General features: G+C 36.9%; 6 protein-coding genes across 9 annotated transcripts in view; 3 read left to right on the plus strand and 3 right to left on the minus strand.

Annotated features, from left to right (window-relative positions):
* LOC135128756 (Kv channel-interacting protein 1) overlaps window positions 1-4,036 on the minus strand; it is a 30,953-nt gene extending 26,917 nt beyond the window's left edge. The window contains exon 1 of the mRNA XM_064055819.1: window positions 3,741-4,036. Within this exon, the coding sequence (XP_063911889.1) occupies window positions 3,741-3,896 (156 nt within the window). The 5' untranslated portion in view covers window positions 3,897-4,036. The remainder of the gene's footprint in view (window positions 1-3,740) is intronic.
* Window positions 4,037-4,157: 121 nt separating this feature from the next.
* Window positions 4,158-13,644, plus strand: LOC135128748 (probable ATP-dependent RNA helicase DDX56). 2 transcript variants are annotated; one of them, XM_064055809.1, is made up of 9 exons: window positions 4,158-4,249; window positions 11,485-11,576; window positions 11,629-12,116; window positions 12,166-12,426; window positions 12,482-12,815; window positions 12,873-12,967; window positions 13,089-13,230; window positions 13,280-13,480; window positions 13,528-13,644. In XM_064055809.1, the coding sequence occupies exons 2-9, from the start codon at window positions 11,508-11,510 to the stop codon at window positions 13,597-13,599; spliced, it is 1,662 nt and encodes a 553-aa protein (XP_063911879.1). In that variant the 5' UTR covers window positions 4,158-4,249; window positions 11,485-11,507; the 3' UTR covers window positions 13,600-13,644. The 2 variants fall into 2 exon arrangements, with proteins under 2 accessions (XP_063911879.1, XP_063911878.1); XM_064055808.1 differs by lacking the exon at window positions 4,158-4,249 and having other exon boundaries at window positions 11,406-11,576.
* A 98-nt stretch (window positions 13,645-13,742) lies between these two features.
* LOC135128757 (trissin) lies at window positions 13,743-14,567 on the plus strand. Its single transcript, XM_064055820.1, has 2 exons — window positions 13,743-14,132; window positions 14,187-14,567. Exons 1-2 carry the CDS (start codon window positions 14,051-14,053, stop codon window positions 14,447-14,449), a joined length of 345 nt encoding a protein of 114 aa, XP_063911890.1. The 5' UTR covers window positions 13,743-14,050; the 3' UTR covers window positions 14,450-14,567.
* Window positions 14,568-15,891: 1,324 nt separating this feature from the next.
* LOC135128747 (uncharacterized protein K02A2.6-like) lies at window positions 15,892-19,660 on the minus strand. Its single transcript, XM_064055807.1, has 2 exons — window positions 16,106-19,660; window positions 15,892-16,050 (listed from the first exon to the last, which is right to left on the minus strand). The coding sequence occupies exons 1-2, from the start codon at window positions 19,284-19,286 to the stop codon at window positions 15,980-15,982; spliced, it is 3,252 nt and encodes a 1,083-aa protein (XP_063911877.1). The 5' UTR covers window positions 19,287-19,660; the 3' UTR covers window positions 15,892-15,979.
* A 258-nt stretch (window positions 19,661-19,918) lies between these two features.
* LOC135128751 (NADH-cytochrome b5 reductase 2) lies at window positions 19,919-23,483 on the plus strand. Its single transcript, XM_064055813.1, has 7 exons — window positions 19,919-20,051; window positions 21,366-21,426; window positions 22,171-22,258; window positions 22,329-22,454; window positions 22,515-22,633; window positions 22,682-23,081; window positions 23,132-23,483. The coding sequence occupies exons 2-7, from the start codon at window positions 21,370-21,372 to the stop codon at window positions 23,302-23,304; spliced, it is 963 nt and encodes a 320-aa protein (XP_063911883.1). The 5' UTR covers window positions 19,919-20,051; window positions 21,366-21,369; the 3' UTR covers window positions 23,305-23,483.
* A 111-nt stretch (window positions 23,484-23,594) lies between these two features.
* On the minus strand, window positions 23,595-26,443 carry LOC135128750 (UDP-galactose translocator). 3 transcript variants are annotated; one of them, XM_064055811.1, is made up of 5 exons: window positions 26,287-26,443; window positions 26,162-26,214; window positions 25,412-25,540; window positions 25,152-25,366; window positions 23,595-25,097 (listed from the first exon to the last, which is right to left on the minus strand). In XM_064055811.1, exons 2-5 carry the CDS (start codon window positions 26,172-26,174, stop codon window positions 24,453-24,455), a joined length of 1,002 nt encoding a protein of 333 aa, XP_063911881.1. In that variant the 5' UTR covers window positions 26,175-26,214; window positions 26,287-26,443; the 3' UTR covers window positions 23,595-24,452. The 3 variants fall into 3 exon arrangements, with proteins under 3 accessions (XP_063911881.1, XP_063911880.1, XP_063911882.1); XM_064055810.1 differs by having other exon boundaries at window positions 25,412-25,543; window positions 26,287-26,442; XM_064055812.1 differs by lacking the exon at window positions 26,287-26,443 and having other exon boundaries at window positions 26,158-26,214.
* Between the last annotated feature and the right edge of the window lie 44 nt (window positions 26,444-26,487).

Genomic DNA, 26,487 nt, shown 5'->3' on the forward strand with positions numbered 1-26,487 from the left:
TGAAATTAAACCGAAACAAAAATTGGTATTGGTCCTGAAATATCGAAGTCCTTAACGATATGAGGTGAATCGGAACACGAGATTTTTTTTATACACAATTGATGTATATGTACTTATATATAACCACAGAACTTGATTTTGCAAATTTTATTTCTTACGATAATGTCTATACATTACTTTAAATAAAATAAACGACAACTATGTTCCCAGAGTTTGGGGAAAATTAGAACAACTATTTTTAATTTAATCAATAAAAGTAATTAATTCATTCATTCATTTTTCACGCGTCCTGAATAAACAGTCCTAAAAAGTATGGGTGGACTAATGAATCACACTTGTACGGGCATATAATTTTCTACATTTTAAGTAGAATTGATTCAGCAAATTTTCAATTCAAAGCAAAGTGTGATATTTTAATAATTTTACAAGACACATAACAAACTCCTCCGAAATCTGTGTAACTTTTAGATTTTTAAAATTTTCAGGATTTGTGGAATAGATTTTTTTTATTTTTGGCATACTGTTTATTTTTTATATTTTTACTATTTTGACTTACCTGATGACTATTTTGGAGGTTTTTGACGTAACAAGCATATTTTTGACTTTTCACTATTTTAACATTTTTCATTCTTATTTTATTTTCTTTATTTTCTGTCAAAAACATAATTAAATAGAAACATAGGACGGTTCTTTCACACCCTCACATTTATTGATAAAGTTGAGCAACCTTTAGGAAAAATCAACTTGTAGATCAGAAACGAATTATTACAATATTCACAAATGTCCGCTACCATAATAGGCATACAGTATTATGACGATAAAAAAATTGCCGTAATTTCCTCCGCGAACAGCGACATTTTTAAAATTGCCGTGTGACGCATGTGATAATACTTCCCGTAGGTGTTAATTATTTAAATAACACCCTCGCGCCCCGTTTGTGAATTAGTGCCGTTGGATAAATAACACGCCTAATTTAATAACTTCGTTTCACGCCCTTTGAGCCAATTCAACTATTATTTCAGGCAAGCGAACCTACAAGTCATTCACAAAAAGTGAAAAATGAGCGATTTCCGCGCCATGAAAACAGAATTGACTGTTTCGAATGTACATGATTCTAATCTCCGGCTTCGGTAATTTGGCACTGTGCGGGGGCCTTCTGGGATAACGAGCCTTTTAGTGTTTTATTCTAAACGTGAATATGGCTTATATTATTTGATACTAGTTAAATCAGAAAAAGATAAAAGCCAAAGGTTGGAAACGTGAATTTTCGTATTCTGTTTCACGTAAATATCGCTCGGAAAGGAAACATTATATTTAAAAAAATTGGTCGAACGTTATTTCGACAGAACTTCCCCCCCCCCCCCCCCTGAAGTACAGGCTAATAAATCCCGCTTCTTTGAAAAATTATTATAAACATTTTTTGCGATTTTTATTTTCTGACCATTTCTCTAAACACTCCCGCAGTTTTTTGAGTTGAAGTTTTCATTTTGTTTGTTTCCTCTTTTACTGTTTTTTAGTTTTCGAATTTTTCAGTGTTTAGATTTTGCAATGTTTCGATTTAGGCTTTCTCGAATTTTCAATTCTTTATTTTTCAATTTTTCGATTCTTTAATTTTTCATTTCTACAAATTTTCGCTTTGCAATTTTCGTTCTGGTTTTTTGTTTCCTTTATTTTTACAGTGTTCCGATTTTATCATTTTTTGGTTTTTCAGTTTCAATTTATTCAGTTTTTCGTTTCTTCAATCTCCCGATTTGCAATTTCACGGGTTTAAGTTTTCAAATTTTCAATTTTTCGATTTTTCAATTTTCCACTTCAATTTTTCGATTTGCAATTTTTCGTATCAGTTTTTTTTTTTTTCAATTATTCGATTTTTCACTGTTTCCATTTTAATTTCTTGTTTTTTCAATTCTAATTTTTTCAGTTTTTCGTTTCTTCAATTTTCCAATTGACAATATTTCAATTTTTCATTTTTTTGTTTCCTCAATTTTTAGGTTTAGCCAGGTTCCGATTTAAAATTCGTGGAGTTTTCAATTTTTGGATTTTTCAGTTTTTCATGTGTTCAATTTTTCGGTTTTTCAACTTTTGGATTTTTTAATTTTTCTTTTTTTCAATGTTTCATGTTTCAGTTTCTCGATTTTTCAATTTTTTGTTTCTTCAATTTTTGACCCAATGTTTCTAGTTCATTTAAATATGTAATAATAATTATAATTTTTAAAATGTTTCATGTTTTACGATTTTAGAATTCTTCCTTTTATCAGTTGTTAGATTTTAAAACTGTTTCACTTATTTGTTTTGCAATTTTTCGATTTTTTCGATATCAGTTTTCCGACTTTACAATTTTGACGATTCTATAAAATTATATTTTTGAACTTGTGATGTATGAATTCGTATTGAGTTTTCTTCCAATCCATATTTTTGGAAAAAAATCAAAAATTGTATAACAACATTTTGTAATTTAACTTTAAAACTGTAAAGCCGAATGCTTTGAAATCTCGTAAACATTTGAAGCTTATCGTAATCATGGTAAATCGTTAATCAAAATTTAATCGTTTATCTCCTCCCAAAAAATTGATGACGTCATCTCAAAATTTTGCCGAATAAATCTTCTCTCAAATATGCAAAATGTTACGGCTCTATATTCGTGTTTTATTAATGCTCTCCTAGTTTTAGAATTATTTATTCAGGGTGGGTCAAACAAATTACTGAATGAGGCAATCTATTTTAATGATTAAATCAACAACAATTCACTTCATTTTCCCGAAAATTTGGAAATACAGTATTATTACTAGTATTACACTGCATCTATCCAAACTGATATACGTGTCCCTGCAAAAATGTTGATGACGTCATCATTCATCACAGAAAAACTCACTTGAAACAAACGCCTTGCACGCCCCCGTTACTTTTATTTTAACATTGCATACATATTTTTATTTCAAATTATAAGGGTTATCATTAAAAAATAAAATTCGTAAAATCGAATCTTAGAATTTTTCGAAAAATCTGAATTTGTTGTACTTCAGGGGCGAGGGAAATTCTGTCGAAATAACCTTCGACCATTTTTAATTAGGCCTTGTAAGTTAAAATAAAGAAGTCAGTTTTTCCATTACAAAATTTTGATGACGTCATCAACCTTATATACAATTTGGATAGATGCAATGTAATAATAATAACAACAGGAGCGTATTCCCAAATTTTCGAGAAAATAGTCGTTCTTGATTTTTAATCAATACTATAAACTGCTGCATTTATTAATTTTTTTTTTAGTCATCCCTTATAAGTGATTCTAAAATCTATGAGTGCATTGATAAACCATAATTATAGAGTCATAATATTTTGCACATTTCAGAGAGGTCCAGTAATTTCGGAGATTATCTATCTAATAAAAATTCGAATAGACGGCAGACAGATAGATAGACATGCAGAAGCGGGAGTCCGATTTTTTCGTACTCTAAGGGTCATGATACGTCAAGAAAACAAAAGCAGCCAACCGTCCAATGAATTCGATTACAATACTTCCTTAGCTTATGCTCAGGAAGTAAAAATAAGGGGGTATAGGATGAAATAAAATTTCGGGAAAGTTCCTGAGCCGAACGTGTCTCTCGCGTTCGTCACGTTATGATAAAGTACACGCAATCAAAATGACACTCCAAGTGCCTTCACCCCCATTTTCGCAAAAACTACAGACAGAACCCCGTTGAATGACCGACCCCTCGTCCATTCACGAAAACAGAACTAACCGTTTTAAATCCCCTGTACATGATCCTAATCTCCTGCCTCGTAAATTTGGTGAGCCTGCAAAGGTCCTCTAGGGCGACGGGCACCGGCTTCGGCACCCTGGACGGCTCTATCTCGAACACGACCTCCTCGATGGGGCTGTCCGACGGCGTCGCCATGTCTCTTACTCTTCTCCTTCGGCCGGAAGACAACACATGCTCGCATTCTACCGCAACCGCACTATTCTATCATCTGCCGCCGTCGAATTTATTCCGGTCCATCTCTATTAATAGAGGTCCAGATCTCGACTGTCCTAACTAACTAACGCATCACTTAATTATTGGTGTTGGTGGTGGACGTTGTGTGAGTGGCGGCGGCGGCTCGGAGCGTCGCTTTCGTGGTGGGCATTTCCCGGATTCGCCCGGACCAGAACTGGTCCTCTATCTGAGCTGCAGACTGCGCCTTGCCTGCGCACGCCCCGCCGCCGACGGCTCGACATGGCGAAAGTAAACGTGGATCTGCTGCACACTAGGTAATTCCGGAGGCGGCGGCGGACGATCAAACTGAGCTTACGGTGGCGGCGGCGGGATTGGAGCGAGGAGTGACCGCAGGAAAGGCGATCGTGGGGGAATTACCCGAATTAAATCGATATGGTCCTTATTACTGGTAGCACGGTAGAAGCGATAACGTTAACGAGAAAGCCGCTTCGGGATACTGGCGATGCTGCAAGTTCCGCTTGTGACATTTAAAACAGTTGTTATTTTTATAACTAGTGCGCAAAATATTTTTGGTTTTCGAGTGAAAACGAATATTATTAAGGTGTTATTTTGACGAATGTGTAATTCAGAAGTCGTAGAATACGCAAATGCAGGTTGCCATTTTCGCCCACTGGAAACTACCGAATAGTTACAATGAAATTTTAAGTAATCTCGGAGATCACACTATGGCTTCCTTAGAAAGTTTTATGAGACACGTAGTAAGGAAAATATAACAACGTTTTTTTTCTAATAATTTTTTAGTGTCTTTGTGTGTTTTGGAACTTAGATTCTGAATTTCTACATAAACATCGGTAGCAAAAACATTCCGGATCCTTGAAAACGTCAGTTTTTTCTATGGATTATCATAGAAAAATAAAATTTCTTTCATAATTTGTTTAATAAAATTTTACTTATTTAATAGATTATCTTTCAAAGGCAAGGGAAGTTCTTTCTAAACAACTTTAGACCGATTTTGTAAATAAAAATGTCGCTAATTTTAATAGATTTTTTGTTGGAAATTTAATTTTATCACTTTCATGTTTTTCGACGTTTCATGACCCCTAGACTACGAAAAACAGGTCTCCCGTTTCCGTCTGTCTCAGTGTTTGTCGTCCATGTGGATTTAAAAATCTCGAAGATTATATGTTTAACAAATTCAGCAGATAATTTTTTGGTCGATTATTGTCAAATTTTACAAGTATGTTAAGAGTATCATGTATATGGTGAAACGCTAACCAAAATTTGGTTAATCATCTCTAGCAACAATTCGATGAGGTCCCTCCAAATATTTTTTAGTAAGCATGTATGAAATAATATACCCCTCTACTTGTGGTTTATGAATCAGCTTTGATTTTTTACCCTAGACATCCAGATTTTCGCACCTTCACATTTAATACTGGTGTGAGAGCACCAACGAGTGGTAAACGTCGTAAAAATGTTGAGTTACCAACGCGAAAGTCAGCTCGCTGTTTGCTTAATTGTCGCATTCTTTCGAACGAACAGCAATCAAAGTCCATGTAGGTACTGATAATATATTTTTTCCTTTGGTTGTCTGTTTAAAATATATTTGACATTGTCGGTGTCTGTGCGGACTACTCCCTTGGCTTAGAGGCTGTGGGGGTGTTATTTATGCCACTGCATAGCATGCTTCTTTACCCGTTATTTAACAGTCTACACATATTTTTATTTTCACTTGTAGGGGTTGTAACAAAAAATAAATAAAAGTTATTTTTTTTTATCTTTCGAAGAAGTTGTTTATTAGAATGTACTTCGGGAACGAGGAAAGTTCTGTCTGTAATTTTAGATCAAGTTTTAAGTGAAATTTCTGAAATTTAATTTTGTCGCATTTCTAATAAGTGATTTTAAAATTTGTTCGTAGTGTGTATAGTTATCGCTAATTTTATACATTTATAAAAAATATTTTTAGTTTCAATGGGATTTTTTAAAGACACACCTGACCTGACCAGACCAGACCAGACCAGACCAATCCTCACCTGACCTGACCTGACCTGACCTGACCTGACCTAACCTGACCAGACTTGACCTAAAATCGTTTTCGAGAATGTCATACATGTTAAGACACGGTACAATATTTTAGGCCAAAATCATTGCAACACCATAATTATTACTGGAAGCTTTTCAAAATAGATACCTATATAATTTTATCCCGGCAACAAAAATCCAAAAATAACATCTACACAGTAACATTATTATACTGTGGCGTTGCTGTGATGTTAATGTAGGCAACACAACGCACACGTACTACTTCCTCTCGCCTACGAGTAGGCAACTCAATATGCTCACCGAACACCACTCATGATTGGTTAGCCTGGCGCCGACGCAGAGACCAACTGGGGACACAAGGAGGCGCGAGTACGGCAAGTACTCTCTTCTGCCGCCGACATCGAAACGAAGAAGATGGGTACCGTCTCCTGTTCCACGTGTAAGATATCCGTTTGTAAATAAACTATAGAGAAACCCTACCTGGTGTTAGTCATTTCCACATTGGTGACCCCGGAAAGAAAATAGGAAGAGCTAGCACCATGGAAGAAATGCAAAAGAAACTGCAGGAACAACAAGAAATAATTTGCCAGTTCCAGACACAACTGGCTACCATCTCCAACAAACAAGCCCTTGATGAGGTAAGAAGTGGTTCAAATCTGAAGCTACCGACATTCTGGCAGCGAGACCCGGTGCTTTGGTTTGCACAAGTCGAAGCCCAATTTAATTGCGCGAGAATCAGGTCCGACCAGACCAAGTACTGGACCGTGGTAACCGCCTTAGACTGCGCGACGCTCCAGCCGGTTGCCGATTTGGTCGCCAACCCCCCAACAGAAGAGACAAAGTACGAAAGCATAAAATCCAGATTGATCGCCGCCTATGCAGACACCCCCGAAAAACGACTACGGAAGCTCATGTACGAAATAGAGTTAGAGGACAAGCAGCCGTCACAACTACTAAGAGAAATGGAAGCCCTAGCGGGTAAGGGGATCAGCGGTGACGTCCTCAAGACTCTGTGGTTGCAGCGTTTACCCCCACAACTACAGATGATCCTCGCCGCAAATGATAAAGAAACGCTGGACAAAATGGCGACCATAGCGGACAAATTGACCGAAATCCACCATACCAGCGCCATCACAGCAAATATTGGTGCCCTAAATCGCGGTACCTCCGCGCACGCCTCTCAAACCGTTACATCGGCGCAAGAAGATGGAATGGCTGCCGCCATTACGGCACTGCAGAAGCAGTTCGTAACTTTATCGACCACAGTAAACCAACTCGCAGACGACAGAAGGCGCCATGGGCAAGGCGAAAACTGGAATCGCGCCAAATTTAGGTCAAGGTCGAATCCGCAGGACGATAATATCTGCTATTATCACAATCGGTTCGGAGCAAACGCCAGAAGATGCGCCAAACCCTGTGACTACAAAAGGCCGTTAAACTAGAGGCGCCGTCGACGATTGAGGTGGTCCACGACGCAGCGCAAACACAACGCCTCTTCATCACCGACCCAAAATCAGGTACCCGATATTTAATCGACACGGGGGCAGAAGTTTCCGTGTTACCCAAGAGATTGTTCTCAGGCAGACAACATCTCAGCCCAGCTGAGACAACGCTCTTCGCGGCCAACGACAGCGCGATCAGAACATACGGCCAAAAGCTAATGTTCCTTGATCTCAAGCTGAAACGTCCGTTCAAGTGGGTATTTATAGTGGCAGACGTAGGCAAACCCATCATCGGAGCAGACTTCCTGAGGCATCACAACCTCCTACCTGATCTCCGCAACCGACGCCTCGTAGACGCAGCCACCCTCTTATCAACTCGCGGAACCCTGGCTATATGCAAGTCGCCTCAGATCACGACAGTGGCCAAGACGACGCCATATCACGCACTGCTAGCGGATTTCGCAGAAATTACACGCCCACCGCCACCTGGAACGAAGCACAGGGGCAACGTGTTCCACCACATCATCACCAGAGGTCCCCCGGTCGCAGAAGCTCCTCGCAGGCTTGCACCCGAGAAGTTGAGAGTGGCGAAAGCCGAATTCCAATATATGATGGAACAGGGCTGGTGCCGACCATCCAAGAGCCCTTGGGCTAGTCCGCTTCACCTTGTCCCAAAGAAACTCCCTGGTGAATGGCGTCCATGTGGCGACTATAGGCGCCTAAACAACGTGACAGTGCCTGACAGCTACCCCATCCCTCATATACAGGACTTCACCTACAGACTCGAAGGTAAAAGTGTGTTCTCCACCATAGACCTAGTGCGCGCATACCATCAAATTCCCGTGGCTGAAGAAGACGTTCCTAAAACAGCCGTGTGCACTCCGTTCGGGCTCTTCGAGTTTACAGTTATGACGTTCGGACTACGTAATGCCGCACAGACTTTCCAAAGACACCTGAACTCTCTAATAAGTGACCTTGATTTCTGCTACGTGTATATAGACGACATCTTAGTGTTCTCCCGAGATGAAGCAGAGCACGTCGAACATCTAAAAATGTTATTTTCTAGGTTACGGGAGCATCACATAGTGATTAACCCGACCAAGTGCGTGTTTGGTGAAGCCGAAGTGAAATATTTAGGACATACGATTTCCGGGAGTGGAACCAAACCACTTGAGACGTCGGTCAGTGCAATCCGCGAATTCCCCAAACCAAAGACAGTTCAAGATCTGCGACGGTTCCTTGGCATGATCAACTTCTACCGACGTTTCATTCCCCACGCAGCCCAGACCCAAACACCACTTCACCAATATCTGAACAACGCGCGGAAGAATGACAAAACAATAGTCGAGTGGACAGAAGAAGCTGAAGCCGCTTTTGAAACGTGCAAGACAGAGTTAGCCAACGCCGCGCTTCTGGCACATCCCGCCGAAAATCTGCCGCTCAGAATTATCACCGATGCTTCTGATTACGCAATCGGGGGCGTACTAGAGCAGCACTCCAATGGGACCTGGCAACCTTTAGGTTTCTTCTCCAGAAAACTTAGCAAGGAGCAGCGCAACTACAGCGCATACGATCGTGAGCTGCTTGCAGTTTACGAAACCATAAAATTCTTCAGGCACATGGTGGAAGGCAGAGACTTTTGCATACTCACCGACCACAAACCCCTCATCTACGCGTTTCAGCAGAAAGCAGGCAAAGCATCCCCAAGACAAGTCAGGCAGCTAGATTTCATCGGCCAGTTTTCCACCAACATTATCCACATTTCAGGAGAACAAAACACAGTTGCAGACACACTTTCAAGGGTCAATGAAATCACAACTCCTACGTTCATTGACACCGACGACTTAGCCAAGGAACAAGAAAAAGACGCCGAACTAACAGCACTTTTAAACTCTGATACAACAAGCCTGCGGTTAGAAAAACTCACCCCACAGGCCGGCCAGAAAGCTATCTGGTGTGACACGTCAACGGGGGTGGTTAGACCATACGTTCCACAAGATTCGAGAAAAGTAATTTTTGAAGGATTTCACAACCTCTCACACCCCAGCGGCCGAGCGACCAGTAAGCTCATCAAGAAGCGATTTGTGTGGCCATTTATGGAGAGTCACATAATGAAGTGGGCACGAAGCTGCATCCCTTGCCAGCGATCCAAAGTTGGCCGACACACCAAAGCCCCATTACAGCATTTCGATGACGTCACAGAACGGTTCCAACATGTGCACATCGATATAGTAGGTCCGCTACCTCCCTCTCAAAGCTACAGGTATTGCCTCACTATGTCTGACCGTTTCACCAGGTGGCCAGAGATCGCACCCATGACCGACATGACCGCAGAGACAGTCGCCAAGACATTCTACGAAACATGGATTTCAAGATTCGGTTGCCCAAGACAAATTACAACCGACCAAGGGCGACAATTTGAAGCATCCACCATGAATGCCTTGGCGAAAATTTTGGGCATTCAGCGCTCTCGGACGACGCCATATAGGCCCCAGAGCAACGGCCTTATCGAGAGATGGCATCGAACCATGAAGGCAGCCATCATGTGCCATGAAGCAGAAAGTTGGCTAGACGTTCTACCTACAGTATTATTAGGGTTACGTACAGCCATCAAAGAAGACATCGGTCACTCACCAGCAGAGCTGACCTACGGAACGCAACTGAAAGTCCCAGGCGAATTCTTTTTCAGCAATATCGACAGATCCGTAGAACCCACTACCTTTGTAGAAAAACTACGGGACCACATGAGGAAACTTCGCCCAACTCCAGCGTCGCACCACATTAGGCAAAGCACCTTCGTCCACACAGAGCTCAGTAAATGTAGCCATGTTTTCCTAAGAGACGACACCGTGCGAAGACCGCTCCAACAGCCCTACACCGGTCCACACCTTGTTCTGTCTCGTACTGCTAAGACAATAAAGGTCAATGTAGGCGGTAGGGAAACAACAGTGAATATCGACAGAGTAAAACCCGCTTTTATTCTCCAAGAACCAGAACCACCACCGGCTCCATCCCCAGTACGAACACAGGAAGTTACTCAAACCACCAGGTCAGGCCGCAGGTCAACGCTCCCCGCACGTTTCAGAGAATGACAACTGACAGCCGTTTTGACAGCTGTCACCCGTTACTTGGGGGGGGGTATGTGGCGTTGCTGTGATGTTAATGTAGGCAACACAACGCACACGTACTACTTCCTCTCGCCTACGAGTAGGCAACTCAATATGCTCACCGAACACCACTCATGATTGGTTAGCCTGGCGCCGACGCAGAGACCAACTGGGGACACAAGGAGGCGCGAGTACGGCAAGTACTCTCTTCTGCCGCCGACATCGAAACGAAGAAGATGGGTACCGTCTCCTGTTCCACGTGTAAGATATCCGTTTGTAAATAAACTATAGAGAAACCCTACCTGGTGTTAGTCATTTCCACAATACCATGCTGAAATTTGATATTTACGTGTTTAAACAAAGCTATCACTATCAGAAACAATAATAAACAGAAAATGACTTATTTTCAGTTTAATCTGTTTTCGCTAGTTTATTATTTTCATGAATTGAGATTGTATAACAAATATTACGTACGTACATAATTTATAAACAGCCATATTTTATCCCCTTTAATGAGTACCACTGGTCTGATTGAAAAATCTTTAACGCCAGCTGATAGTATAAATGTGCCCCTTTCATTTACAGAAGTTAAGAAAACACTTTTATTAAAAATATTTTATTAATAAAAAGTCTGTATAAGGAAAACTATGAATAAAAAAGTATTCGTATAGGCAACCAATTCTACAGTAATCAACTTTGTGGATTGTCTAGATATTTTTATAGTCATTATGTAATGTTGTTTTTAAATAAAATACAGTGATTTTTATTCTTAAATCGTTTAAAAAAAAATTTAATTGTGACAAGGATTCTTCTGATTATTTTAAGCAAAAACTTATTAAACTGAATATTGACACCAATCTGTGTAATATATTTGACATCTGACAAATTTACATAACCTCAATAACTGTCTGTCAATCACACGTGCTGAATAACCTCACTATTGTTTTTGTTTAAAAGAAGCTCGACGTTAATTTAACACAATGACGGAACAGAATGAAGAAAAACCGCGAAACTTCCACGAAATGGAATTAGATGATCGTATTTTGAAGGTAATATTTGACATATAACGTATACAAGTTTAAACATTTTCCGAAACTTCAGGCAATAGCAAAACTGGGCTGGCAAAACCCTACTTTAATTCAAGAACGTGCCATTCCGCTCCTACTAGAAGGGAAAGACGTGCTCGTTCGAGCCCGTACTGGTTCCGGTAAAACAGCCGCCTTTGCGATTCCTGTAATTCAGAAGATCCTAAACATAAAACAGACCGCCCGCCATCAGGAAATTAAAGCTCTGATTCTCGCCCCCAGTAAAGAATTGTGTCATCAAATCTGCGGCGTCATTAAAGATTTGACTATAAAGTGTTCACAAGAGGTGCGATGTGTAGATGTGGCACCTCAGGTTGATTTGAGTGTCCAAAAACCGTTATTGGTGGAAAGACCAGATATTGTTGTTGGTACACCTACGAGAGTTTTGAAACACGTTAAAGCGGGGTATTTGGATTTGAAAAAGTCGCTAGAGTTGCTGGTGATTGATGAAGCAGACTTGGTTTTTTCTTTTGGCTATGAAAATGAAGTGAAAGAACTCATGGGGTAAGCTTGTGAGGTGAGTTTATGTGATAGTGTGGATTTTGTGTTATAGGTCGTTGCCGAATATTTATCAAGCTATTCTGGCGTCAGCTACTTTGAGTGAAGATGTTAAGAGTTTAAAGAGTTTGGTTCTTCATAATCCTGTAACTCTAAAACTTGAAGAACCGGAAATTGCACCTGAAAGTCAGCTTACGCACTATCATTTGATGGCTGAGGAAATGGATAAGGCGACTATAATTTACGCACTTTTAAAATTACATTTAATTCGGGGGAAAACAATCATATTTGTTAATACTGTGGACAAGTGTTACAAGTTCGTGTGGCGCTTCATTCGGAAATTAATATATTGACACTTGTTTTTTTTTTAGAATTAAACTTTATTTAGAACAGTTTGGAATTCCAACATGTGTACTAAATTCTGAACTTCCGGCTAAAATTAGGTGTCACTCAGTCACTCAGTTTAATCAAGGTATATATGATATTATAGTGGCTTCTGATGAGAAGGCATTAGAAGAACCAGGAAATTACGGAGAAAAAGATAATACAGAGGCGAAAAAATCTAAACGGAAGAAAGACAAAGAAAGTGGGGTGTCCAGAGGCATAGATTTTCAACATGTGGCAAACGTTATCAATTTTGATTTTCCACTAGATGCACAATCTTACATACACAGAGCTGGAAGGACAGCCAGAGGCAACAACCATGTTTGTATTTATAGTCTAATGCAATTTATATCTAGTCATTTTGATTCATTTTTATAGGGTAGTGTTTTATCTTTTGTCAGCATTAAAGAAAAACCCTTGTTAGAAAAAGTTGAAAATCGTTTAAAAACTGGAGACAATGATTCAATATTCAAGTAAGTAATTTGTGTTTTTATTCCTAGATTTATTAGCATGAGAAAATAAAGACATATGATCAAAATTCATTTTTTCGTGTACAACTAAATAATTTTGACACTGGTATTTCAATAATTGTAGAGCAAACCACTTTAAATTGGAAGAAGTTGAGGCTTTTAAATACAGGGCAAAAGATGCATGGAGAGCTGTTACCAAGATAGCGGTACGTGAAGCTAGACTAAAGGAAATCAAACAGGAAATTTTCAATTGCCAAAAACTCAAAGTACTGTCTGAAAATCAATCAAGTCCATGAATTTATATGGCGTTTTTAGAGTTATTTTGAAGATAACCCCACAGATCTACAAGTTTTGAGGCATGATAAGGCCCTACACACAGTAAGAGTGCAACAACATCTTTCAGACGTCCCCGAATACATCGTTCCACCAACACTAAAAGGAATGGGAGGATTAACCAAAAGAAACAAAAGGAAACACGATTTTAGGTCAGCACAAAGTTCCGCGAGTCGATTTCAGGTAAGCATCTCAACTAGAATCACATATGTTTAAGTCAGTTTGTACAGGCCAGGAAAAGCAATCCTTTACTGAGTATGGACTTTGAAGGTTTTAGTAAAAAGAAAAAGAAGAAGAACTGACTACAGTTGCTATACTTTTTTCAATAAACTTTTGTTACAATTGTATTCTGATTATTTTATAAAACATCCTTCCCACGCACCGTTTACAACGTGGGGGAGATTTTGCAAACACAGTTTATTATTTATATCCATTCATATAATAGTCACTGTTATCTAACTAATAAATCTTTCCACCGTCCTAAAAGGAAATTATAAAAATCGCTATTGATTGATTTGTTTCGGTCTTATTTAAGCCAATATGATAATTTGTGAAGATTTTGCTTTTTACTTGAAACCCGCTTTGATTAAATCAATAAAGTAATCTAAAAAGAAAACTTTTTCCTTTGAAAGTCAATTGATGCTGTGATTGGCTTAGCAAGTAGGTGTTTCACGCATTTCTGATAAGATAAATTTTATAAAATCATCCCCTCCCGCTAAGCCGTAAAATGTAGGGTGACGGCTCTAATATAAAATGGAGCCTGGAATATTCTCCCGCAGTTCCAGCTCTTCAGGCATCATGAATAAGAATTTGGTTGTGGTATTGATTGTGATAGGTATGTCCGATGAATTTTTTCGAATTTAAAAATAATTTTTGTTTTCAATTACAGCAGGAGTCGTCTGGGGTGAAGTGCAATCGTGCACTTCGTGCGGTTCAGAATGCCAGTCGGCTTGCGGAACGAGGCACTTCAGGACTTGTTGTTTCAATTACTTGAAAAAAAGAAATTCCGACTCGCTGGCTATGGATCCCAGTCTGCGCTTGGAATTGTGGCTTGCTAAATCGCGAAATCCGTATTTTCAACAACAGAGGAACTTTTTAGATTCGTCTTTGGAAATTCCTGAAACGGTTAATCACAACGAAGTAACAAAGTAAATCTGTTTTTGTGTCCTTTTGAATGACTTCATCATAGAAATGTATGTATATTATTCAAGTTACATTGTATTTTTTGTGTGGGCTGGATATTAATAAACGATTTATAAATAACACAGAATTTATTATTAAAAAAGAAATAATAATAAAAAACTGTTTCAGAATAGGGAAGTATGTGAAACAGAAATGAGACGCTTCATCTCACGACAAATAACAGTTAAGCGCAAAAAGCGGAAATTTACTACCTACTGATTTAAATTAGGTACGTGTTGCAAACGAAAATATTTATAAATTTTTAAGTGTGCAATATATTCTTCATGGCAAATCAGTGTTATTTACAAGTACTTGGTCGTTTTTATTTATTACTTATGGTTTGTCCCCACTAAAAAGTTGGCCACATCGTCTCAAAATTTTATCAAGAAAATTAATTCGCAACAGGAAACATAATATGTTCCTGTACCTATACGGTTTAATAATCCATTCCTGTTTTTATTTATTTGTTATTTATATGTATAAAAAAAAATCGAACATCATGTGCAAAATTTTTGGTAAGAACGATGACATCTCAAAAAATTATTAAATAACAGTTCGTTGAAAAATGTGTTCAACGGGAGGTCTTATTGGATTTACAAGTTAAAAACATTTATATCGTAATATTAAACACCAGATAAAGCAGTAGTTCTGTTTCATTTATTAAAAGAAAGAGGCTTGTTGTAATTATAACTTTAATAACTAAACATGTGTAACATTCTACAAGTACCTAAATACACAGTACATTAATGTTGGTCATTGCCAACTTAACTTATTCTCACTAAATGGCAGGGATGCCAATAACACTTGTAACACCCCCCTCACTAAGTTTACAAAACTATTTTAAGGTTGAAGGAACACCGTACACTTCATAATCATTGTATTTGGATGGCATATTTCTATTTCTGTGAGGTCGACTTACAGGTTCCTTACCTGAACATACATTTACATCATTATTAATTTTTGTTGGGGATGACACAGTTTTAAAAGGGGTCGAATTATTCATACTAGGGGTACATGTCTCATTTTCAGAATCAGAAATTGGATCGACAACATTACCACGCGGAACAAACTCCTTTTTCGATTCACGAAGGTGACGTCTATTTCTCCTAAACACTTGACCTTGCTCAGTTTTTACAATATAAGACCGCGGTGTGTCGTACTTATCTTCTACTTTTCCCTTTTCCCAATTGTTATGATTCTTTACATACACATTTTGACCCGGTTCAAATGAAGACAATGTTTTTGCACTTCTATTATAGTACTTTTTTTGATTTATCTGACTAGATTTTAATTTATCATGTACATATTTCGGGTTTATATTTTCAGTATTTAATAATTTGTTATTGACAGGTAATTTTGATCTTAAACGTCTATTATTTAGTAACTGACTTGGTGAAAATCCTAAATTTACAATTGGTGTTGTCCTATACTCTAACAGTGCTAAGTCTATATCAGTATTTTTTCGAAACAAATTTTTTACTATTCCTACACCTTTCTCAGCTAGTCCGTTAGATTGCGGATAATTTGGGCTAGTAGTAATGACTTTAAAATTCCACTGATTCGCGAAATTTCTGAAATTAAAGCTGTTAAATGGCATATTATCTGCAATAAGGACTTCAGGAATACCTTGTCGTGAAAAAATTTCTTTAAAATGCTTGATTAACTCGTGAGAATCTTTATATTTCAACTTTTTCAATTCAATCCATTTACTATATGAGTCAATCACAACAAGATACTCATTACCAGCATAATAAGCTATATCAGCTGAAATTCGAAACCATGGTCGCGTTGGACATTCATACGACATAAGAGGTTCCTTTTGCGGATTTCTATTAAATTTCTCACACATTTCACAGCCTGATATATATTCATATATGTCTTTACACATGCCTAACCAATACAATACTTCTCTAGCTCTAGCTTTGGTTTTTTCTATACCTAGATGGGTTTCGTGTAAAATTTTTAACATATAACTTTGTAACGATTGAGGAACTACAATTCGTTCATTAAAATATATAATACCATTATTAACTGTAATGTCATGTTTAATTTTCCAAAAATGTTTAACTACCTTTGAATATTGTTTAACATTATTAGGCCAACCATGTTCATAAAAATGTAAAATTTGTTTTAGATCTTGATCATTTTTTGTTTCTTCTTTAATTTGGTTCTGCTTTTCATCTGAAATTACAATTTCCTTTTGTAGTGTGTGAACTGTAAAATCTACACTATCAGGTTCTATCTCATTTAAAAACGATCTGGATAAATAATCTGCAACAAACATTTGTGAACCCTGCAAATATTCAACAGTTATTTCGTATTTGAGCAATTGTAATCGCATGCGTTGTAGCCTAGCAGAAATTTGGTTTATTCCTTTTTTGAAAATTGACTCTAATGGTTTGTGATCAGAATTAACAATAACATGTCTACCATAGGTATAATAATGAAATTTTTTACAAGCAAATTCAATAGCATACATTTCCTTTTCAATTTGTGCCCAATTTTGTTTGTTAGAACTTAAAGCTGCAGATGCAAATGCTATGGGCTGATTATTGGACAATAAAACTGCACCTACTCCATCTTTTGAGGCATCAGTTTGTATTTTTAGTTGTTGATTACTAGTAAATATACCTAATGTTGGTGGTTTGGCTATAATAGCTTTTAGTTTATTGAAACTTTCTGTGTGAATTTCATCCCATTGAAATGGTGTATTTTCTTTAGTTAATTCACGCAATGGAGCTGAAATTTGGGACATATTCGGTATGAATTTACTTAAATACTTAAGCATACCAAGAAATTTTAACAAATGTTTTTTGTCTTTAGGAATTTGAAGTTCAGTAATTGCTTTAGTGAATTTTGAATCCATTGCTACACTATTTTTACTAATAATGTGACCACAATAACGAATAGTTTTTACTTTAAATTGAACTTTGGTTGAATTTAATTTAACATTGTTTTGAGCTGCTCTATTTAAAAACAATTGCAAATTACGATCATGCGCTCTTTCATCTTCACCTGAGATTATAATGTCATCAAAGTACACGTGTACTCCTGGGATATCTCCAAACATTTCTTCATTTTTCTTTTGGAATACCTCTGGACTGGATTTTAGACCAAATGGAAGACGATTGAATTTATATCGACCAAAAGGTGTATTGAACGTACATAACTCGGAGCTTTCTTCATCCAAAACAATTTGCCAAAACCCTTGACACATGTCGAAGACGGAAAAATATTCTTTGTTGCTTAGTTGTGCAATGATGGTTTCCGGTGTTTGAATTTGATATATTTCCCTCTGAATTGCAGTGTTCAGATCTTTTGGATCAAGGCACAGGCGTAGTTCACCATTTGGTTTCTCGATGATTACCAAATTATTCACCCATTTCGTTGGTTTGCTGACTTTGCTGACGATTCCTTCTTTGCTGAATTTTTCCAAAGTTGTTTTCAATCTTGTATGTAGACTTAAAGGGACCAGTCTTGGTGGATTAATTACTGGCTTGACTTCTGAGCTTACAGTGATGTGATGTGTTCCTGGAATTTTTCCAATGCCATTGAAGATTGATTTGTATTTTTCAGTAACCATTTCCATTGTTAACTCGTGAATGTACTTCTGTGGCTCATTTACTTTGGTTGATCTGGAAATTAATTGCAATTTTAGACAATCTTGTAACCCAAGAATAGCACCAGAACTAGGGTTAACGACGACGAAATTAACTTCTGCTATTTGATTTCCAACTTTCAGTTTCAGTGTCACTTGTCCAACTGGATTAATTTTGAAGTTTTTATTTCCATACGCTACTAGTGTGACATTTGTAGGCTGCAATTTCTTCTTCGTGTTCAGTGATTTGAAGTCATTATACGGAAGTACTGATACTTGAGCACCAGTATCAATTTTGCAATTTAATTTTTGACCTTGAATTTCCACTTCTTCGTACCAAGTGTTTTCTTCCGCAGTGATACCATCAATATTAATATTTAGAACTTGCAAACTGCTCATATTAACCTCTTCATCTTCTATTTCGTGGACGCTATGATTGCTGTTGGTTTTGCTTCTGCATACTTTTGCGAAGTGGTTTGGTTTCTTACATTTCCTACATTTTTGATTGAACGCTGGACATTTGTTTACTGGGTGACTTACTTGTCCACAATTTCTGCAGTTATTTATTATTTTCGTAGTTGGTTTCCCAGTTTTCATCTGTTTCATTGGTTGTTTTTTCTTGTTGATCGCTGACACATTTGCCATTGGATGCTGATTTCCCTTGGAAAACTCGTTGATTTGGAATTTACTTATTTCGGCACTTCTGCACTTTTCTAGTGTTTTCTCTAACGTAATATCTTTTTCGTTAATTAGTTGTTCCTGTAGCCGTGTTTCTCTTACGTTAAATATAATTTGATCTCTAATTATTGAGTCTTGTTGGTCGCCATACTCACATTTCATCGCTGCATTTTTTAATTCAGTTACGTAGGCATCAAAGCTCTGTCCTTCCTTTTGTCTTATTTTCAGGAAACAGTACCTCTCGTAGATCACGTTTCTTCTCGGTTTGCAATGGTCTCCGAACTTATTTAAAACAATTGCGAGAGTTAAGTCTGCTTGCTCACCTAATTTATAGGAATTGTAAATTTTTACTCCTTCTTCCCCTACTACGTTGAGAAAGATCGCTATTTTCCTTTTTTCTGTCTCGTCCTCTTTCGAAATAGCCATTAGGAAAAGTTCAAATTGTTGTTTCCATAAATCCCATTTGAACGATACGTTTGTTGAAAAATCCAACTCTGGGGGCCTTCGAAACATTCCCATTTCTTGTGCCATGTCAGTATTTATTGTTACTTTCTTCGGATGACTTGGATTTTTGTGAATTTGCAGTATTTGAATTTGCACGTGGTTATCCTAACCTCAATTTGGGAACTTGCACTTACGATACATCCATCTGTTGTATTTGTTTAGGTGGCTGATCGTTTTCCTAATAATCCATTATTATTAATCCCACACTGACACCATGTTTCATTTGTTAAAAGAAAGAGGCTTGTTGTAATTATAACTTTAATAACTAAACATGTGTAACATTCTACAAGTACCTAAATACACAGTACATTAATGTTGGTCATTGCCAACTTAACTTATTCTCACTAAATGGCAGGGATGCCAATAACACTTGTAACAAGTTCGTAATATAGTTTAAAGCAGATTTATCTTCCAACCAACTTAATCTTTACAGAACCACTCAGTTCGAGGCCCAAAAAATGCCCAAGACGAGCCTGCGTCCGCGATTTATTGTCTAAATAAACCATTGTAATAGTAAAAATAATTATGACTATAACCACTGCGAGTCCAAGAAAACCGCATTAAATTTTTCTGATATTGAAAATCTAAAAATAACTTAATTTTTCGTCAAGCGCAGAGCGGCACGCAGGTTCCAGTGCCACTTACACTTGTTGGACAAGTGTTGTACGCGTGCACAGAAGAGAGCAACTGGAAGTGTGGGGAGTGATAAGTTGTGATAACACGTTTTACATAATATACGTATGATACATAAGAGAAGCAAATAGTCGAACAATGACAAACGTATTGAGTGCGGTAAGTACATGATTCTAGCTTATCCTTCAACGTAATTACCGGCGTAACCACTCACCACTGTTGAGCCACTAGCAAATAGAAACGCGAATGTCAGTGCTGTGTTCGTAATTGTTCAAAGTTCACATTCAAATGTCGCAGGAAGAGAATAATCAGGTAAATTCATTATTGAAAATTCATATTAAACGTACGCGTCGCACACAAAAGGATTTCGTTATTTCCGATTACATAAATCGAAACAAATTGAGGTTAGGTCACGTATGATTATGATGTGCTCGACGACAGGGGCGGATTGAAAGTTTTTGGTGTTCCTCTTTTTTTACTTTTAATTTACAGGCATTTTAAATAGAAAAATACAGTAATAAAACACAATAATCACTGACAATACCTTATAAGGTTTCATATAAAAGAATAAGGTAGTGATTACCTACTTTGTACGCGATGAATAGGTGAAATTTTATCTCAGCAGCTCACAGTGCAGAATGAATAGTTGTTTACGTGTAACTATAACTAAGCGGGTATTTTCTTTGGATTGCATTTTATTTAACAAAAAATACACATAAACAGCTGGTTTGCATTATCGGTTGATTTAGTATATTTAGTTTTTTCAAATTACATAATAGTTCGTTTCATTTTATGCGTCTCAAGAAATGTTTCTTAAATTCTGAAACGTGTCACTTGTATAAATTTTCTGACTTCTGGAAACCCCATCCTCCGTTCTGTCTCGGTAATGAAAATACTTGCTCTATTATTGGTTTGGTGGTGGTACGGTGACAGCGCTAATTTATAAGCCACGATTTCTGGTAACAGGCAAAATCAAAAAAATGGAAAGTATAAAAAAAAAACAAAAAAATAAAGAAAATCTAAAACATTCAAGAAATCCAATAATTCCAAGAATCCAAAAAATCGAAAATATCCAAAAAATTTCAAAAATCTAAGAAACTCAAGAAATCCAATAATTCCAAAAATCCAAAGAATGGAAAATATCCAAAAACCCTAAGAAACTCGATAAATCCAATTATCCAAAAAAATCAAAAAAATTTTACTTCACTAAAGCTTCCATTCGAGGTACTTATCAACAGAAATTTTGCTTTTAGGTGTCGTTTACTCATATATTTCACTGCACACAGTTTTGTTACTTCCATGAAACTTCAATAAGATAATTTTCCTTTAATTTTCAATTCCATGTCATCTCACTGAAACCGCTGTTTACATTATCATTGCATTTAAGTACGTTAATTTAAAAAACAAAATCTGTAATTATACATTGCAATTGCGTGACTTTGTTTTTAAAACAATATATGTATTCTATTTTAGAAGTATGGCGTTAAATAAAATGCACCTATTAAGCCGGTCGTTACAGAGCCCACATCAGTTGGTAAATTGTGTGATTTGTTAAACTGCACTTAATTTTATTAACGCAGTTATAATTGTTCGTTTGATGATAATATTTCAATTAAAATGGCAGTACGCAATAGTGAACCAATAATACTAACATAACTACATTGTTCGTCATTGTAAAAATTATATATAACGCTTCTATTTTAATACCACGTTATATTCTCTAAAGATAACTGAGTTCAGTAAGATACTGTGTTTAATTGTGTTCGCAAATATTACCCAATAACGCAATTACGCTACACTAATACTGAAATAGCCGCTTTTGATGAGTACATAAATACATAGTTTCAAGGTGAATAGTGCAGTTCTGCGTTTATTTGGATTCACAGATAACGAGAGTCGTTAAACTTTGTTCCTTTACGTTTATATTCTAATTTTGAGTAATAATTTTCGCATTGCCGAAAACAACTCTTTTGTCATTCGAATTTTTCACGCATAGTTAAGCTTTTAACAAACTATTTTACTTCTAATTTGTCACATTTTAAGTTAGAGTGACTCGAATTTACAGTGTAATGACCAGGACCCGGAAAACTTTGCTATTTTTATCCTTTGCCTATTATTATATGAATAACATCTGCATTTATTTTTAGAGAAAAAGGATAAAAATAACAGAGATAGACGTCCAACATTCCTTCTCGGATTTATGAAAAACTAAAAGAATATTTACTGTTTATTGCAAACTGTTTAACAAACGATGGTTAACTTGAATTCATTTTTTTAGGTTTTGCCAATTGCGTTAGGAGTCGGTGTAGTCCTCACTACTGTTATAATTTATCATCTTTATAAATCGTCGTCAAAGACAACAAAAGGTACTTATTTGCAGCATACACTTGATAATTAAGTTTACTTTCAATCTGAATATTGCTCGTAATTTTTCAGGGAAAAAGAAAATTTTATTGGAAGATCCACAAGCAAAATACGCCCTTCCGTTAATAGAAAAGGAGGAAATAAGTCATGACACTAGAAGATTCAGGTTCGGTCTTCCCACAAAAGATCATATTTTGGGTAAGCAGGCAATAATTTTTACATTATTTTTTACATTTTTATTATACGTTAATTGTTTAGGTCTTCCCATTGGCCAGCACATCCACTTATCGGCCAAAATCGGCGATGACTTAATCATCCGATCCTACACTCCCGTATCATCAGACGACGATTACGGCTTCGTCGATTTAGTCATCAAGGTATAAAACTGTCTATCCTGTAAAGTCCCCACGTAACATTTTCCCTAGGTTTATTTTAAAAATGTACATCCACGATTTCCGGAAGGCGGAAAGATGTCCCAACACCTTGAAAGTCTGAAAATTGGCGACACCATCGAAGTTCGAGGACCCTCGGGTCGTCTTCAGTATAAAGGACACGGAACATTTTCGGTTAAAAAACTCCGAAAAGACCCCCCGCAAGCCGTCACTGTGAATAAAGTTTCCATGATTGCCGGTGGCACTGGAATCACGCCGATGTTGCAACTAATCAGACACATAACGAAAGATCCCGCGGATAAAACGAAACTCAAGTTGATATTTGCTAATCAGACTGAAAAAGATATTCTCGTACGAAAAGAATTAGAAGAAGTCGCCGAAAAACACCCGGATCAGTTTGAATTGTGGTACACTTTGGACACACCGGGTGAAAGTAAGTTGAAGTGACGTGGTTTAATAGAGGTTATCCCGTTTTTGTCGCAGGTTGGAAATATAGTTCTGGGTTTATTAATGATACTATGATACAGGAGCATCTGTTTCCTCCCAGCAATGACAATATAGTACTCATGTGTGGACCACCTCCAATGATTAATTATGCTTGCAACCCGAATTTAGAGAAGCTGAAGTATGATAAAGATCTTTGCTTTGCTTATTAGTAAGATTTGTTACGTTGTTGACTTTTATCCATTTTATGATGGAATGTCATAATTCCGTTTATGTTTAGTGACTTAAGGTTTTTATAGTCGTTACTCTGGTTGTTTGATACCTCCTTACATTACCTTGCATAAATACAGTTGTTGACAGTTTATTAACAATAAACTTATTTTCCACTGAAGTAGTTGGTGGTCATTGATGTACTTTCCTTTACACATTAAGCGGAACTAAATGGTAGTATAGCAAAAAAAAATTATACGGTAAGGGGATAAGCCATGGATAAACACCCCAATATAAAAAAATCTTATTTATTAAAAATCATTTCATAATATTAAATACTAATGCACTATTTTACATAAAATTAAGTACTTTTTATATTAAAATTATATAAATTAAAAAGATCAATATATGCACATCACTAGCTTTTTTTTACTGTAATCACATGTATGGCAATTTTAAATAAGATCTTATTATTGCAAGGAATTGACACTTCAAGTTCACAAGTATATTTTTAACCAGATTTTACTAGGCAAAAAAGTGGTTGTTACAGTTCTTTCCTTGTAAAATCCATCGTAAAATCATAAATTTGATAACGTCAATGTAAAATTTGTATAAAAGGTAAATGACTATTTTTTATTAACAATGCTGTTCTTGAACTTGCTGTAGTTAATTGAATTTGATCGAATGCCGCCGTTATTTGATCCATAGTTACTTAATGACCAGAAAATAATATAATCACCGATTACCGTAACAAAAATATAGAAAAACAAAAATGAAATCGTATTTGTTTTTCTACACTGAATGTTGTCTTAATATAAATTGCTAAAATATCCATTCTTAATGCTTGTAAGCATTCCGTAAAATAATGGCCATTAAATACTTAGTGATAAGGGTATAAAACATAGGTTATAAGCGGTAGTTGGGGTGTGATGAGAGTGACGTCACAATTCCTTACGTCACTTTTGGCCAATTAATGCATACTTGTCAGTAATATGCAGATATCGAGTACCAGAAAATATAATCGCATTGTCTTACCGTTGGCTAAAATTTATATCGCGAAAAGCCATGATGTCAGTATCTGACCCACCTACAAGCAGCTCGAAAACCAATCCCCAAGGACTACCCATCCGAGTATTTTTTTCTTCTTACTTTACACTCTATGCGTGGACGTTGGCGCTGTGTTTTTCTTCGGAGTATGTCCGTATAGAAATATAGAGCCTATCACGAAAGCTGCACCTAAAGTAAATTGAGCGGTCAAGTGAAAACTGAAAATATAGATGGATGCTACGCACGAAATAACAATAGCTAACGACGTCGCAAACCCTTTTAGAATATTATCGGCGAATTTAACGACGACAGCGACAATGAGGCCACCCCCAGCTTGCAACAACACGAGATAATAAACGAATTTATCGTATCCGAAAAAGAACCCTTGCTTCGAAATAATGTCGCCGTCGTAAACGAAACACGACAGTAGCGCGAATGGTATGGAACATACGCTTAATTGGACGTTCCTCATCCAGACGGTAATGTCGCTGCCTTTGAGCATTTTTTCGAAGAAAATTCCCGCGAATCCGGAGAGCACGCACGCGGAAAGAGCTGCCATGAATCCGATTAGTCGATTCTGTTCAGGACCTGAGTGTACGTGCGAAGATCCACTTGACTGCGCCAATTGCACGAGGACGACGCCGCCGACTAACATAACTAAAGAGATCCATTGGGTTTTGAGCAGTTCTTTTTTTAATATGAGCACGGCGAACATTGCCGTAGTGAGGATTTTGAGTTGATATGTAACCTGGAGACAAAAAAAGTCAGGGATCATCAAACTAGTACTACTACTAGAACAAACCTGATAAGTGGCTGCATCTAAGTGTGAGGCTGACACATACAGAAGGTTATTTTGAATGACGTAGACGAACGAAGGAACGCATACTTTGAGCGTGTCCATTGGCTGTTGGATGATTTGTTTATCGATTGCTTCAAGAAGTTGCACTATGCCTCCTGTTTCTACATACACTATGATCAGGCACGTTATTAATTTGACGATTTCGGACATAACGACAGCTGGAATTTTCTATTAGAAAGTTTTAAGTTTGCGTTTTTGTTTACCTGTTGATGAGAGAAACATGTCACCGTCTCGTGTTCTTGCGTAGCGCATGCTAAGACCCAAGAGGGCATTTTGGACAGTTAAAACCACCAAGCTGACGTATTTTAACATGTGTGTTTTTTTCGATGTTTCTGCTGGAATAAGGATAAAGTGAATGCCTCAGTGGCGTTTCGGGAGATTAACACGCAATGAAAAATATTTAATGGCCTGACCATGTTTGAAAAGACATTTATTTTCATATCGTTTCTAGTCGAATAATTTTATTTTAGCTTTAGGGAACATCGTTGTGGTTTAAAAATTAACATATTTATCCCCATTGGAGCGTCTTGAAATCTGTGGAAAAACTCGCTCTGCCTGATAAGTTTACAGATATTTTTGTAAGTATGTATGGGGGCAAACTGTCTCTGGAGAATTTGCAGCTAGAAAACAAAAGTGCAAACTTTATCATGCAAACAACTGAAGTAAGGACCCTCATTTACTTATGAAGGTACTCTAGGCCTCCAAAAACTTCCAAAAGTAATAAATAAGAGTAGCTAGGTTTAAGTGCTTATTAAAATCATGGTACATAAAGTAAATGGAAGACATCTACTTTCCTACAATTTTTGGTTTTATTAGACAATTATTCTAAGCTTCAAATTCAGTTGTTTATTAGTTAGTATTAAAATGTTTTATGTATTTTTATGATTTTAAGTATATTGAGTCTTAATTAAAACTTAATACAGTGATTTGAAAAATTAAGCAAAAATACATACTTGAGAACTTCATGGCTCGTCTTAATCTCCACACGAAGAAACGTCGGGTTTTTCTGAAAATAAAACATCAACTATTGCAAAAACTGATGCACTTGTAAAAATAAATTCAAATTTTTGAGACTAACCTACGAATATGAGAAACGGAGCTTAAAGAGTGATATTCTAATATTTGCTTATATATTAAGCACTACATCCCTTGTTTACGGATTTTTATCACGAAAGATTAGTTTACTAAATTTTTCATTGAAAAATACGCGAATAAATTCTACGTTGACTGACACGTCAAACGAGAGGTTGACATTAAAAAAGGCGCTAAAATCTCGCAT

The sequence above is a fragment of the Zophobas morio genome, unplaced genomic scaffold (genome assembly GCF_036711695.1).
Source record: "Zophobas morio isolate AGI-343-1 ecotype UQ-CSIRO unplaced genomic scaffold, CSIRO_AGI_Zmor_V1 ptg000014l, whole genome shotgun sequence".
Taxonomy (NCBI): domain Eukaryota; kingdom Metazoa; phylum Arthropoda; class Insecta; order Coleoptera; family Tenebrionidae; genus Zophobas; species Zophobas morio.

Excerpts from the sequence above, each read along its gene's own strand:
- LOC135128757 (XM_064055820.1), top strand. The coding sequence starts at position 14,051 with ATGGAGCCTGGAATATTCTCCCGCAGTTCCAGCTCTTCAGGCATCATG. Across the intron at positions 14,133-14,186 it reads TGTGGTATTGATTGTGATAG|CAGGAGTCGTCTGGGGTGAA; the intron begins GTATGTCCGATG and ends TTTCAATTACAG.
- LOC135128747 (XM_064055807.1), bottom strand. The coding sequence starts at position 19,286 with ATGGCACAAGAAATGGGAATGTTTCGAAGGCCCCCAGAGTTGGATTTT. Across the intron at positions 16,051-16,105 it reads AGAAATTTTTTCACGACAAG|AAATTTCGCGAATCAGTGGA; the intron begins GTATTCCTGAAG and ends CTTTAATTTCAG.
- LOC135128750 (XM_064055810.1), bottom strand. Across the intron at positions 25,367-25,411 it reads CATGTTTCTCTCATCAACAG|CTGTCGTTATGTCCGAAATC; the intron begins GTAAACAAAAAC and ends AGAAAATTCCAG. Across the intron at positions 25,098-25,151 it reads TAGATGCAGCCACTTATCAG|GTTACATATCAACTCAAAAT; the intron begins GTTTGTTCTAGT and ends TTTTGTCTCCAG.
- LOC135128751 (XM_064055813.1), top strand. The coding sequence starts at position 21,370 with ATGGCGTTAAATAAAATGCACCTATTAAGCCGGTCGTTACAGAGCCCA. Across the intron at positions 22,455-22,514 it reads CACAAAAGATCATATTTTGG|GTCTTCCCATTGGCCAGCAC; the intron begins GTAAGCAGGCAA and ends TTAATTGTTTAG. Across the intron at positions 22,634-22,681 it reads TCGTCGATTTAGTCATCAAG|GTTTATTTTAAAAATGTACA; the intron begins GTATAAAACTGT and ends CATTTTCCCTAG.
- LOC135128748 (XM_064055809.1), top strand. The coding sequence starts at position 11,508 with ATGACGGAACAGAATGAAGAAAAACCGCGAAACTTCCACGAAATGGAA. Across the intron at positions 11,577-11,628 it reads TAGATGATCGTATTTTGAAG|GCAATAGCAAAACTGGGCTG; the intron begins GTAATATTTGAC and ends CCGAAACTTCAG. Across the intron at positions 12,968-13,088 it reads GACAATGATTCAATATTCAA|AGCAAACCACTTTAAATTGG; the intron begins GTAAGTAATTTG and ends CAATAATTGTAG.